This window comes from Myotis myotis, unplaced genomic scaffold, assembly GCF_014108235.1.
Source record: "Myotis myotis isolate mMyoMyo1 unplaced genomic scaffold, mMyoMyo1.p scaffold_m19_p_13, whole genome shotgun sequence".
NCBI lineage: Eukaryota > Metazoa > Chordata > Mammalia > Chiroptera > Vespertilionidae > Myotis > Myotis myotis.
Window position 1 is genome coordinate 48837349 of NW_023416317.1, and position 12426 is coordinate 48849774.

General features: G+C 54.3%; 1 protein-coding gene across 6 annotated transcripts in view; it reads left to right on the forward strand.

The window, feature by feature from the left end:
- Window positions 1-12426, forward strand: part of FYCO1 (FYVE and coiled-coil domain autophagy adaptor 1) — a 68037-nt gene that overhangs the window by 22248 nt on the left and 33363 nt on the right. For all 6 annotated transcript variants that reach the window (XM_036333054.1, XM_036333058.1, XM_036333059.1 and 3 more), the window contains 5 exons: window positions 929-3310; window positions 4569-4661; window positions 5369-5487; window positions 9560-9727; window positions 11787-11933. In XM_036333054.1, the coding sequence (XP_036188947.1) occupies window positions 929-3310; window positions 4569-4661; window positions 5369-5487; window positions 9560-9727; window positions 11787-11933 (2909 nt within the window). The remainder of the gene's footprint in view (window positions 1-928; window positions 3311-4568; window positions 4662-5368; window positions 5488-9559; window positions 9728-11786; window positions 11934-12426) is intronic.

A 12426-nucleotide genomic window follows, 5' to 3' on the forward strand; every position in this document is an offset into this window, starting at 1 on the left:
CCGCCGTAGTGTCAGCCAGGGTGTGTCCTTGCCCTTCGCACCTCAGGGTGATGTTCTCAGACACCTTTGTTCCGGCCAGAGCAACGAACCCTCAGTTACACCCAATATTTTCTAGAGTCCAGGTTTTTATGACCAAATAGAGCTTAGGCCTCTTAAAAGGTAAATTCTTTTAAAAGTTTTAAGGTATTTGAAAAGAAGCAGGTTAACATTCTGGTTAAAAGCGGCTGAGTCAAATCCCAACTGTCACCTACCAGCTGTGTCCCAGGAAGATGCCTGACCCTCTGGAAGCGTCAGCTCTCTCACCCATACGAAGGGGATCGAAAAATCACCGTAGCTGAGTGGATGGTTGTGGGGGTGGGTGCGGGAGCACGTGGACTGTGCATAAGGGCTTGACACAGCAAATGCTAAATAAGTGCTGGTGGATAGGGTTAGTTTTGGTAGAAATGTGAATGTGTCAGAGTTGTATATAGTTTTGTGGGAAAGGCTGCTGAAAGTAATCAACAAAACAAAATAAAGGGACGCAACATAAGCAGCATTAAGATTAGAAAATGGATTTCACCCTGTTTTGTGGTCTAATCACCCCAGGAGTTGTGGGCATAGTGCGTGGTGGACAGTAGTTTATGTAAGTTAAGTTAGTAACATTTTTATGTTACTAATGCACAGGAGGCTGAGTGGGAAGCAAGTTCTGAGTCGCGGGGCTCTCACGTGTGTGGCCCTGGATGTTCAGGGTGTGCTGCTGGCAGGTGCTGAGAGCTAAGGGTTCTCGTCCTTCGAATAGCTGGATGGACTAAGCTTAGGTTATATAATTGCTATATTGTTACTTCTGTTCTCATTAAACTCTAAAGCTTTTCCAAATAGCCGTGTAGCTTCATCCCAAAGCCATGTTTTTGTTGTTTCCCCCCCCCTTTTCCCTTCCCCCCACCCCCAGACTCAGGAAATGGCCTCCAGCCTTGACCTGAACAGCCCCTTGAACAACGAGGCCCTGGAGGGCTTCGATGAGATGCGGGTGGAGCTGGACCAGCTGGAGGTGCGGGAGAAGCAGCTGCAGGAGCGCATTCAGCAGCTGGACCGAGAGAACCAGGAGCTGCGAGCAGCCGTCACCTCACAGGGGGAGCAGCTCCAGGTGGAGAGGGAGCGGGCCCGCGCTGCAGCCGAGGACAACGTCCGCCTAACGCGCATGACGGCTGAGCTGCAGAAGCAGTGGGAGGTCACCCAGGCCACACAGAGCACCGTGCAGGAGCTGCAGAAGTGCCTGCAGGCCCTGGAGCCAGGCCCCGTGGAGAAGGAGGGGGATTCCCACTTGGCCCTGCAGCGGCTGGAGCCCATGCTGCAGCGCCTGGCACAGGAGCTCGAGGCCACACGGAACGCGCTGGGCAGGAAGGACGAGCTTTCGGCTAATGTCCCAGGTCCGGGCATGGCTGAGCAGAAGTCAGATGTGGCACTGGACACAAAGGGGCAGCCAGAGCTCGACCCCAGTGCCTCGGCCCTGACGATCCAGCAGCTGGGGGAGAAGCTTCACGCCCTAGAACAGGAGAGCACCAAGGTCCAGGAGCTCAACAGGCAGCAGAGCACGCAGCTGGAGCAGCTGGCCAGGGAGCTGCAGCTGAAGGAGGAGTCCCGTGCCGGCCTGGAGCGCGTCGTCAGGGAGATGGCCTCGCTGCAGGAAGAGCTGTCCGCGAAGAGGAAGGAGGCCACCCAGCTCCGGCGCCGGCTGCAGGAGTCGCTGGCCCACATGAGCACCATGGAGGAAGAGCTGGCAGAGGTGAGACAGGTCGAGCGGCAGCAGCGTGAGGAGAAGGAGCTGCTGCAGCGCGAGGCCAGGTCCCTGACACGGCAGCTGCGGCTCCTGGAGACCCAGCTGGCACAGGTGAGCCAGCGTGTGAGCGACCTGGAGGAGCAGAGGAAGGAGCTCATCCAGGACAGAGACCGCCTCAGTGAGAAGGTGGGGACGCTGGAGCGGCTGGCTGCGCAGCCAGGCCCCGGCCAGCCTGTGGCAGCGGAGAGCTGTGAGGTGCTGGCCCCCCAGGATTCCGCCCTGCAGGAGGGACCGATGGATGGTACTACAGTTCAGGGGAGCAGCCGGGAGGAGGAGCTGCGGCAGGCCAACATGGAGCTGGAGAAGGAGCTGCAGAGCGTGATGGCCCGTAACCAGCGCCTGGAGGACAAGCTGCGTGCCCTGCAGGCGGATTACCAGGCCCTGCAGCAGCGGGAGGCAGCCATCCAGGGCTCCCTGGCCTCCCTGGAGTCCAAGCAAGCCAGCATCCGGCACATGGGTGACCAGATGGAGGCCAGCCTCCTGGCTGTTGTGAAGGCCAAGGAGACCATGAGGGCCCGCATGGCCGAGAAGGAGGCTGCCCTGCAGAGCAAGGAAGCCAAGTGCCAGCAGCTGCGGGAGCAGATGGAGCAGTGCCGAGAGCTGGCAGAGGCCCGGGAAGGGGAGCTCAGGGCTTTAGAGAGCCAGTGCCAGCAGCAGACCCAGCTGATCGAGACCCTCAGAGCAGAAAAAGGCCAACAGGGGCTCAGCCCACCTCAAGAAAATGCATCCCAGGAGCTAGCTGCCCAGCTGGCCCTATCTCAGGCGCAGCTGGAGGTCCATCAGGGGGAGGCTCAGCGAGTGCAGGCTGAGGTGGTAGACCTCAAGGCCAAGCTCCAGGCAGCCCTGGGTGACCGAGAGAAGGTGCAGAGCCAGCTGAGCGTGACTGAGGCGGCTCTGCAGGAGCACAAGGCCCTTATGCAGCAACTGAAGGAGCAGAACGAGGCCCTCAACAGGGCCCATGTCCAGGAGCTGCTGCAGTGCTCAGAGCAGGAAGGGGCCCTGCAGGAGGAGCGGGCCCAGGAGGCCCATCTGAGGATGGAGGAACTCCAGGCCCTGCAGGAGGAGCTGTCCCAGGCCAAGTGCAGCTCCCAGGAAGCCCAGCTGGAGCATGCCGAGCTGCAGGAGCAGCTGCACCGGGCCAACACGGACACTGCCGAGCTCGGCATCCAGGTCTGCGCACTGACCGCGGAGAGGAAGCGGATGGAGGGCGTGTTGGCCTGCACCGTGCAGGAGCTCCGGGACGCCAAAGAGGCAGCCGCCAAGGAGCGCGAGGGCTTGGAACACCAGGTGGCGGGGCTGCAGCGAGAGAAGGAGAGCTTGAAGGAGAAGCTGAAGGCGGCCGAGGAGGCAGCTAACTCACTGCCTGGCCTGCAGGCCCAGCTGACCCAGGCCGAGCAGCGGGCCCAGGGCCTTCAGGAGACTGCACACCAGGAGCTTGACACCCTCAAGTTCCAGCTGAGCACCGAGATCATGGACTATCAGAGTAAACTTAAGGTAATCCTAGCCTTGGCCAGGGGCTGCACCTGTCTCCTGCGGCAGGACCTGGTGGGTTCATGAGGGGATAGGACGCACCTTCAGCCACGGGCACATGAGGGCCCAGGTGTACATAGTCCCGTCCCGCCATCATAGCTCACAGCATCCTCTCTGTAGGAACATGCTAGGGGTCCAACATTGGGGAATGATGCCTTAGCCCAGAAATCTAAACTCAAGGCCATGGCTCACAAGTTTGGCCCAGAGAATTTTTTTTAAATTAATAGTCAACATCCAAAGAGCGGGATGTTTACACATTCAGTTTGGGCACTTCTTTCAAAATCTTGAGCGATTCCTTTTATATATATATATATATATATATATATATATATATATATATATATATGTATATATATATATATATATTTTATTGATTTTAGAGAGGAAGGGAGAGGAGAGAGAGAGAAACATCAATGATGAGAGAGAATCATTGATCCGCAGCCTTCTGCATGCCCCCTACTGGGAATCGAGCCTGCAACCCTGGCATGTGACCTCCTGATTCATAAGTCGACGCTCAACCACTGAGCCATGCTGGCTGGGCTGGAATCTTGAGCGATCTTAAAGCCTATGCCCTCCTCCTCGGTGTGGCAGCGGTCAGCAGGAGCTGGGTGGGCACTGCCCACATTAAAGGGGGCCTGCATCCTCTGGTATTTTCCTTGCAATCCTTTATGCAGTTACCCAGCCCATTCGGGGATGTGAGTTTGAGACCCCTGCTGTAGCCTCTGTGACCAGTAGTCCTGGCTGCCTCGAGGCCTGTGTCTGTCCCCTCAGGTGCCATTCTGCCAGCAGGTGCAGTTGGAGGGAACTGACTCAGTTATCACAGGGCCTTGGAATAGATGAGAACAGCAGTTAACCACGTGCCTTTGATGCTGCACAAAGAAAAAGAGTTAAAAGTGAGGACAGGGATGACTGTTCTCATCTATTCCAAGGGCCCCGTGATAAATGGCATTTGTTTGCACAGATGTGCCTCCTATTGCCCCATCCCATGCAGCTCCATGGGGCCCAGAGGCCACATTTCCCTTGCAGAAATGAAATTCCAAGTTGGGAGACCAAGCTAAGTCTTTCAGTAAACTTAAAAGAGTTTTATTACCAATGAAGCCTGACGCCTATTGAGTTTGGGGGAAAAGAGGGAGGTAGCTTGTTTTTACCCGTTTGGGGAATGTGGCTGAGGAGTCTCAGAGCAAAGACCCCACGTCTTTGATCCCTTTCTCGTCCTCTCCAGACTGCCAGCGAAGAGTGCAGGAGCCTCCGGGGCCAGCTTGAGGTACGGGGCCAGCAGCTGCGGGCCGCCAAGGAGGCTGTGGACAAGCTGGAGGTAGGCCTGGCTGGGAGTGCCCCTCTGGGAGCCCTGATCAGAGGCTGGCACCTGGGAAGGGAGACCGATGTGGTGGCCTCTACCTGGTCATTTCCTCTCTCAGAATGAGGACCCATCAGGGGCGAGGGGATCTGGTTTGGTTCTCACTGGACCATTGAGGGGCTCCCCATAGGACTTCCCATTCCCAAGGTGAAGGGGTCATCAGTCCACTTTTGCAGACACCCCGAGTTTGTGTCATGGTCCCTTCCACTCCCCGGACACCTGGCTGGAGCTGCCAGATGTGTTTTTCACGCAGCCTCTGGCAAGGAAGTTGTCCTCTAGTCATCCCTGCAGATGTGCCCTGAGTCAGTCTGAACTGAGCAGGGACAGGGGTGGCACTAAAACCACAGTCTTCAGGGCAGTGACCTTTTTCACTGAATCCCGCTCCCTGCCGCCCACCCCTAGCCCCACCCTGGAGATCCTGACCCCTGCCTCCCCTCCAACCACCACAACCAGTTGCCATTGATGCTTAAGGGACATCATTACAAATCGGAGTGTGTCACACGCCACAGACGTAAAACAAAGGTTCTTGGCCTCACGTTAAAACAAGCGAACAAAAGTCCCTCCAGTTGGAAGGGACCAGCCAGGTGGTGAGAGCACAGCCGTCGCCGCATGGCGTCTGACACGTGCTTCTGCGCCTGAGTCTCCGCCCTGCCGTCCTGTGCCAGGCCACCCAGGCAGACCTGGGAGAGAAGCTGAGCCGCACCAGCAGCCGCCTCTCGGAGTGCCAGGCCGCCGTGCTGAAGAAGGACAAGGAGGGGGCCGCCCTGCGCGAGAACTTGGACAGGTTAGTGATGCGGCCCTCCCACGCGCCCAGTGGCAGTCTTCAGGGAAGAGGTGTTGGGTGCAGTCATTTAGAAAGTCAGGACTTCGTAAAACTGAAGTCCTTTTTCAAGAAAAGCCACAGAGCAGAAAGTGCTTGTGCCGGAAGCAGGCCACCGAGAGCCTGGCCATCGCCCCTCACAGCCCTGTGGACGGCAGGCCCTTCCAATTCCACTTCCTTACCCCTGGCAGGCGTGTTTCAGTCCGGTAGCGTCGTGTTTTGGAAAAACTAACAGGAAGTAAAAGTTGGGATGTAATAATGGCAATAAAAGCAGCAGACGCTTAAATAATGCCTGAAATGGAACAGGCACCGCCTTAAATACTTCGCATCTAGTTGCCCACTTAATCCTCCCAACAGTCCAATGAGGGTGGTATTATTTATTCCCATTTTATAGATGGGAAACATGAGGCTCAGAAGAGTTCATTTGCCCTCCCAGGTCAGACAGGGTGTAAGCGATGGTAGGATTGGAACCCAGACACTTTGGGCTCCAGAGGTCTGTTTTCTCAGCAATATCCGGACAGACACGTGTTCTGTTTTACTGGGGGGCACTGGTGTTTGTGCGCGTGTGTGTGTTTCCCCACTATGGAGGTGCCTCGAGCTCTCCCTCATTTCCCAAGCTCGTCCCGACAGTGAGCGAGTGTGCCAGGGACCCTGGCCGGCTTGTGTTCCCACAGCCACTCTGGTGCTGTGTCTGTGCAGAGCACATCACGCTCTCACCCTTTCCTCAGGGTTTTTTAACCTTACAGTTGGGGCCTATGTGTGGCCCGCCCCTGCGCCTGCCCCCTGTGCCTCCCCGAGCCTCCTCGTCTTCAGGCTTAGGGACCGCCTAGAGCACAAGCCCACCGCCTGGCGATGGGGCCCAGCTCGTCCTGCTAGGGGCTGATGAAAACAGGTGTAGCAGGAGGAGATGCAGGGACCGAATTGCACGTGTGCCCTGCTCCACCCCCCAAGGCAGGCACCCGAATTGTGCCGAGGGTTTTACTTTTCTACTCACCCCGTCTCCCCTCCTCCTCGGAGGCTGGGCCCACCAGCGGGAGACACAGCGCATGTTGGGTGTTCAGTGGCTGGACATGCATTCCTTCCCACCTGACTCGTGGCTCCGTTAGGTCACGCTCACCTGGCCGTGTAAATAGAACTCCTGCGTTGGTGATGGGTTGTTGTTGTTTTTTTGTGTGTTTTTTTCCAATTTTTATTTTTATTTTTTTATTTATTTATTTATTTTTAATTAAATCTTTATTGTTCAGATTATTACATTTGTTCCTCTTTTTTTTCCCCCCATAACTCCCCTCCTCCCAGCTCCCGCCCCACCCTCCGCCCTCACTCCCCACCCACTGTCCTCTTCCATAGGTGCACGATTTTTGTCCAGTCTCTTCCCGCATCTCCCACACCCCTTTCCCCCCCAAGAATAGTCAGTCCATTCCCTTTCTATGTCCCTGATTCTATTATGATCACCATATTATTTATTCACTTGATTCTTAGATTCACTTGTTGATAGGTGCATATTTGTTGTTCATAATTTGTATCTTTACCTTTTTTTTTCTTCTTCCTCTTCTTAAAGGATACCTTTCAGCATTTCATATAATACTGGTTTGGTGGTGATGAACTCCTTTAGCTTTTCCTTATCTGTGAAGCTCTTTATCTGACCTTCCGTTCTGAATGATAGCTTTGCTGGATAAAGTAATCTTGGTTGTAGGTTCTTGGTATTCATCACTTTGAATATTTCTTGCCATTCCCTTCTGGCCTGCAAAGTTTCTGTTGAGAAATCAGCTGACAGTCGTATGGGTATTCCCTTGTAGGTAACTGGGTTTCTTTCTCTTGCTGCTTTTAAGATTCTCTCTTTGTCTTTTGCTCTTGGCATTTTAATTATGATGTGTCTTGGTGTGGTCCTCTTTGGATTCCTTTTGTTTGGGGTTCTCTGCGCTTCCTGGACCTGTAGGTCTATTTCTTTCACCAGGTGGGGGAAGTTTTCTGTCATTATTTCTTTAAATAGGTTTTCAATATCTTGCTCTCTCTCATCCTCTGGCACCCCTATAATTCTGATGTTGGTGCGCTTGAAGCTGTCCCAGAGGCTCCTTACACTATCTTCATATTTTCGGATTCTTTTTTCATTTTGCTTTTCCAGTTGGGTGTTTTTTGCTTCTTCGCATTTCGAATCTTTGACTTGATTCTTGCGCTCCTCTGGTCTGCTGTTGGGTGTCTGTATAATATTCTTTATTTCAGTCAGTGTATGCTTAATTTCTAGTTGGTTCTTTATCACAACATCGAGGGTCTCATTAGATTTCTTGAGGATCTCACTACATTTATCGGCGGTCTCACCAGTCTTTTCGAGGGCCTTACTAAGTTTATCGGCAGCTTCTAGACAGTTCTTAAGAGACCTTAAAAGTGTGGTTCTGAACTCAATATCCTCCATTGACAGTTTTGTCCTGTTTCTTTGTCTCCGCATTTTTTATGCTTTCTTGGTGCACCCCCTAGTGGTCTTTGTCCGCAGTCTTGTTGCCTTTAAGCCTTGATTGATGTCGGCAATACCGGGGTGATTTGACCTCCAGGCTAACTGGCTATGAGAGTCTGCTGTGTCTGTAGTGGGAGGGCTTCTGTGCTGGATCTCTAGGGCGGTGCTAATCTAGCGTTTGCCTGAGGCTATCCGGCAAATGGTTCTGTGCAGGGCTTGGGCGGGGCGGGTCCCCGGGGATCTACAGGGCGGGCGGAACAAGCAGTTATGGCGACTCTCAGTTCCTTCCCCAGGGGCTCTGCCTCTCAGAGCCCCAGCAATGGCTGCAAACCTCGGAGAGAAAGCTGCCTTCGAGTTCCGACCGAAGCCAGACAGTCCCGTTTCTCCCGTTTGAGTCTCGGTCCCCAGAGACTCGCCCGGATCTGGAGCTCAGAGTCTGAAACTCCCTCCCGATTGAAAACAACAACCGCGCCCTCCGCCGCCAGCCCGCTCCGGCGCACACTCCGCACCTGAGTATTTCACTTCAGCACTGCGCCTCCTCTGAGTCTGGGTATGATATTCTCTTTCCTCCTAGTTGTAGAATTTCCACTCAGCCAGCCTTCCCGTGGTTCTGCGTGATGTCCGTTCTGTCCTTTAGTTATATCTCTGAAGTGGTTGTTTGAGGCAGTGATCTCCGGCATTAACCTATGCCGCCATCTTGGTTTCTCTGTCATGGGTTGTTGTTTTTAACGCAGTAATAGTGGTTGGTTGTGAGATCTCACACCATTGTTTTAGCTGCTCCAAGTTGCATTTTCCATGTGACAGGAGAGGATTTTTTGTTATCCACTGTGCGAGCAGGCTGTGCTGGTCTGTGTGTACTCATTTAGGAGGACAGGGTCTAGTGAACAGCCTCCTGACGACATTGTGCTGGAGGTGAAAAGGCTGGATGAGATGCAAATTAGTTCGTCTCTGCAGAGCCCTCTGTCTACTGGAGCTTGTACAAACATCTTGGGGGCCTTGGGGTTTAGAGAGCATCCTTGGCAAACCACTGCCTTAGGGGATAGCCAGGCTGAAGGTGGGGTGGGCAAGGGCTGGCCGACAGCGGCTCAGCCAGCATGCCCTGCTGGGCTGTCAGGTAGCACATCGGGCCGTGCCCGTGGAGCACCTGCTGTGTGCCCGGCGCCATGTCTGTGTAGAGTTGCAAAGACACATGAAGACTGTCCTCCTCCATGTGGTCACCTCCAGGAAGCTGTGCCCCTCTGTCCTTTCTGTCCTGATTCCTTTTCCTCTTGCAAATACTCCCCCCTCCCCAGCACTAATCCCTGAGTCTTGTCCTAGGGCTCCTCTTAAAACCTCATTTCAACTCATCCTGGGGTGCTCGAGTGCCTAAGGTTACCTGCTCTTCCAGAATGCCCCTTGTGTTTGGTGTGAAGAGTTTGGGTGTGTGAGGGGAGTCCTCGAGGCCAGGGGGTGCCCCACCTGTGAGCAGGCAGTGCCGAGGGGCTCCTTCACTGTGGGGGGTGGCTGGGAGGGCCGTGGGACCCTATTAGAGGCCCAGGGGAAGCGGGAAGGAGTGGGGAGTCAGGGAACATACCACTCCTCCACCAGGACCCAGAAGGAACTTGAAAGAGCCACGGCAAAAATCCAGGAGTATTGCGGCAAACTCTGCCAGGAGGCTAGAAGCCGGGAGAAGAATGACCAGAAGATGCTGGCGGACCTGGATGACCTGACTAGGACCAAGAAGAACCTGGAGGAACGGCTGATAGAGCTGCTCAGGTGAGTGTTGGTGTTTCTTTAAAGACATGCAACTGTTCGTAACAGAACTCTTCGTGGAACTGCGCCCCCTCCCCATCTGCCACACACACACACACACACACACACACACACACAGACACTCACGTACAGGTTCTGCTCAGGCCCATGGCAACCTAGTGAGAGTGGATTTCGGCTTCACAAATTTTTTCAATTGCCTTATAATTTTCCTAAATTAGATCCATGCATTGCATAGCGATATTTTCTTAGATCTCTTTAGTCTGTGGGTATCCCCACCATCTCTCTTAACTTTTTTTTTCTTTGCAATTTATTTTTGAGAAAGCCAGGTCATTGATCTGGTCCTTGCATCCCCATGAGGTCATCTAACGTGTTCCCCCAGCCTTTGTATTTCCTATAAATTGGTGGTCAGAGCAGTGCTTCTCGGCTCTGACTGCCCATTAGCATCACTGGAGAGCCATTAAAAAAAATAAAATACTTACGTCCAGGCCTCACCCAGACCCAGTGGGAGTGGGTTCCAGGCATCAGCGAGCCAGAGCCAGAGCCAGAATCTCTGCTCTGCTAGAGGCTTGCTCAGACTCAGGTTCACACTTGTGGCCAGGACGCTGCATGGAATTGGCTTAGAGTTCTGAGGCGTGCAAGGGCCACATCGATCTGATAGCCCTTTCTTTGAACGTTAGCGGCCATTGATAAGCAATGCTAGACCTAATCATTTATTTGGGCTTGCAAAATGGTGATATTAAATTATAACTAAGGTGGACGTTTAAAAACGTCACCCACATGTCATCAATGAGCAGACCTGAGACCTCTGAGCACAGAAAGCTTCCCCCGATGGGTGAGGAGGAAGCCCAGGTCCGCGGCATTCCCACATTCCCAGGGTGTGGGTGCCTGGCCTCCTGGGACAGAGAGGACAAGTTGTGGAGCAGCCGGGAGAAATGCTGGTCCTGACAATGTCTTGTGTGCTGGGAAAGCCAGTCGATTCCATGTTCTGGCTTTGGGGTTAGGGGGTTGGTCTGGGGTTGCTGTGAGGTCCCTGGCTGGGTGGAGCCTGTTTCCCTCAGGGCTGAGGTGGCTCTGGTGTTGGTCATCAGGGCTGAGGTGCTGCTGGGCCATGTTAGGCCTTAGGATGGTGACTGGGATTCCATCCGGGAAAGAATTAAACTGTCCCATGTCAGAATCCGGGAGCCCCGAAAGTGACCAATGGCAGCAGTAAGGATGTCTCTGTACACGTCTTCCCTGGTGTGTTGGGCACATTCAGATACTGCCAGGCCTTTCTCAAAAGCCCCCGCTTCTTTCAGACTTACTTCCTGGGGTGACTGCTGTCCCTCGGGGAAACACGGGGTGATGGACACCATTCAGGCTGGGAAAGCTTTGATCCCCTGCAGTGATTCAGGGGTGGGCAAACTTTTTGACTCGAGGGCCACAATGGGTTCTTAAACTGGACCGGAGGGCCGGAACAAAAGCATGGATGGAGTGTTTGTGTGAACTAATATAAATTCAATGTAAACATCATTATATAAAAGGGTACGGTCTTTTTTTTTTTAGTTTTATTCATTTCAAACGGGCCGGGCCGTAGTTTGCCCACGGCTGGATTAGCTGGATTAGATGCTACTTGAACCATGAGCCATAAACGCATAAAGGCCCCGAGCACATTGGAGATGTGAGAGGGCAGTGTGCTTGTGGTTCTTGGCTCACAGCACACTGTCGGGCAACCACGACAGCACGCTGTAGCTTCAGCTCTCGGTGGACTCGTGCACTGTCATCTAGACGCCTGAGCTGTGTCACCCTTGCCCGTGCCGGCCGCTCTGCAGGTGCCAGAGCCTTTTCTGCACGTCCCAGGTCACCTCTGTGCCTTGACGTGTGTGGTGCCGGTGAAGGGCCTGCACATTGAAGGGGCCTTTGGAGTCTGGGGTGACAGGAGACCTTGAGAGGGTGTGCTTCCAGGGTACAGGTGAAGTTTCCTTCTGTGTTTTGGGGAATTTGGAGTCAGTTTTTAAAAATGAATCCAGGATAATTGTATTGTTTTCATGGATTCCTTCTTTTTCCTGACGTGGCTCTGTCCCAGGGACAAGGATGCGCTCTGGCAGAAGTCCGATGCCCTGGAATTCCAGCAGAAGCTCAGCGCTGAGGAGCGATTCGGGGACTCGGAGGTGAACCACTGCTTTGACTGCAAGCGCGAGTTCAGCTGGATGGTGCGGCGGCACCGCTGCAGGTTAGCAGGCCGCACGCTGGCCAGCACCGCCCCTGGCAGGGCCCGGAACAGGGCAGGCAGCCGACGGGCCAGCCTGAGGCTGGGCCCACCAGGACCACAGTGCTTTTGGTTGTAAGGGACCTGGGCGAGGAGGGTGTCTTAGGCAGGGTAATCGCAGGACCCCCAGGGATCCTGAAGGGAAAGAGCCTTGCATACAGATGTGTGAGTGGAGTTAGGGGACCCGAGGGGATGTGGAGCACCCAGACCAGCAGCCCTGACCCTCCCTCAGCCTGAGGGACCAGAGGGGAAGGGTATTACTGGAACCCAGGCCCGTGGGGCTAAAGCTTCCCTGGAGGAGCACAGAGCAAAGACCCCTGGGGCCCAAAGAAGGGCAGACAAAAGCGGGTCTCCAGTGGTGGCAGAGGGGACATCGCACAGGCCTGGGGTCTTTCTCTCAGGGCCTCGGCCACACCCGGATCCGGTGTCAGGGAAGGTGGTCTTGACTGCACACTTT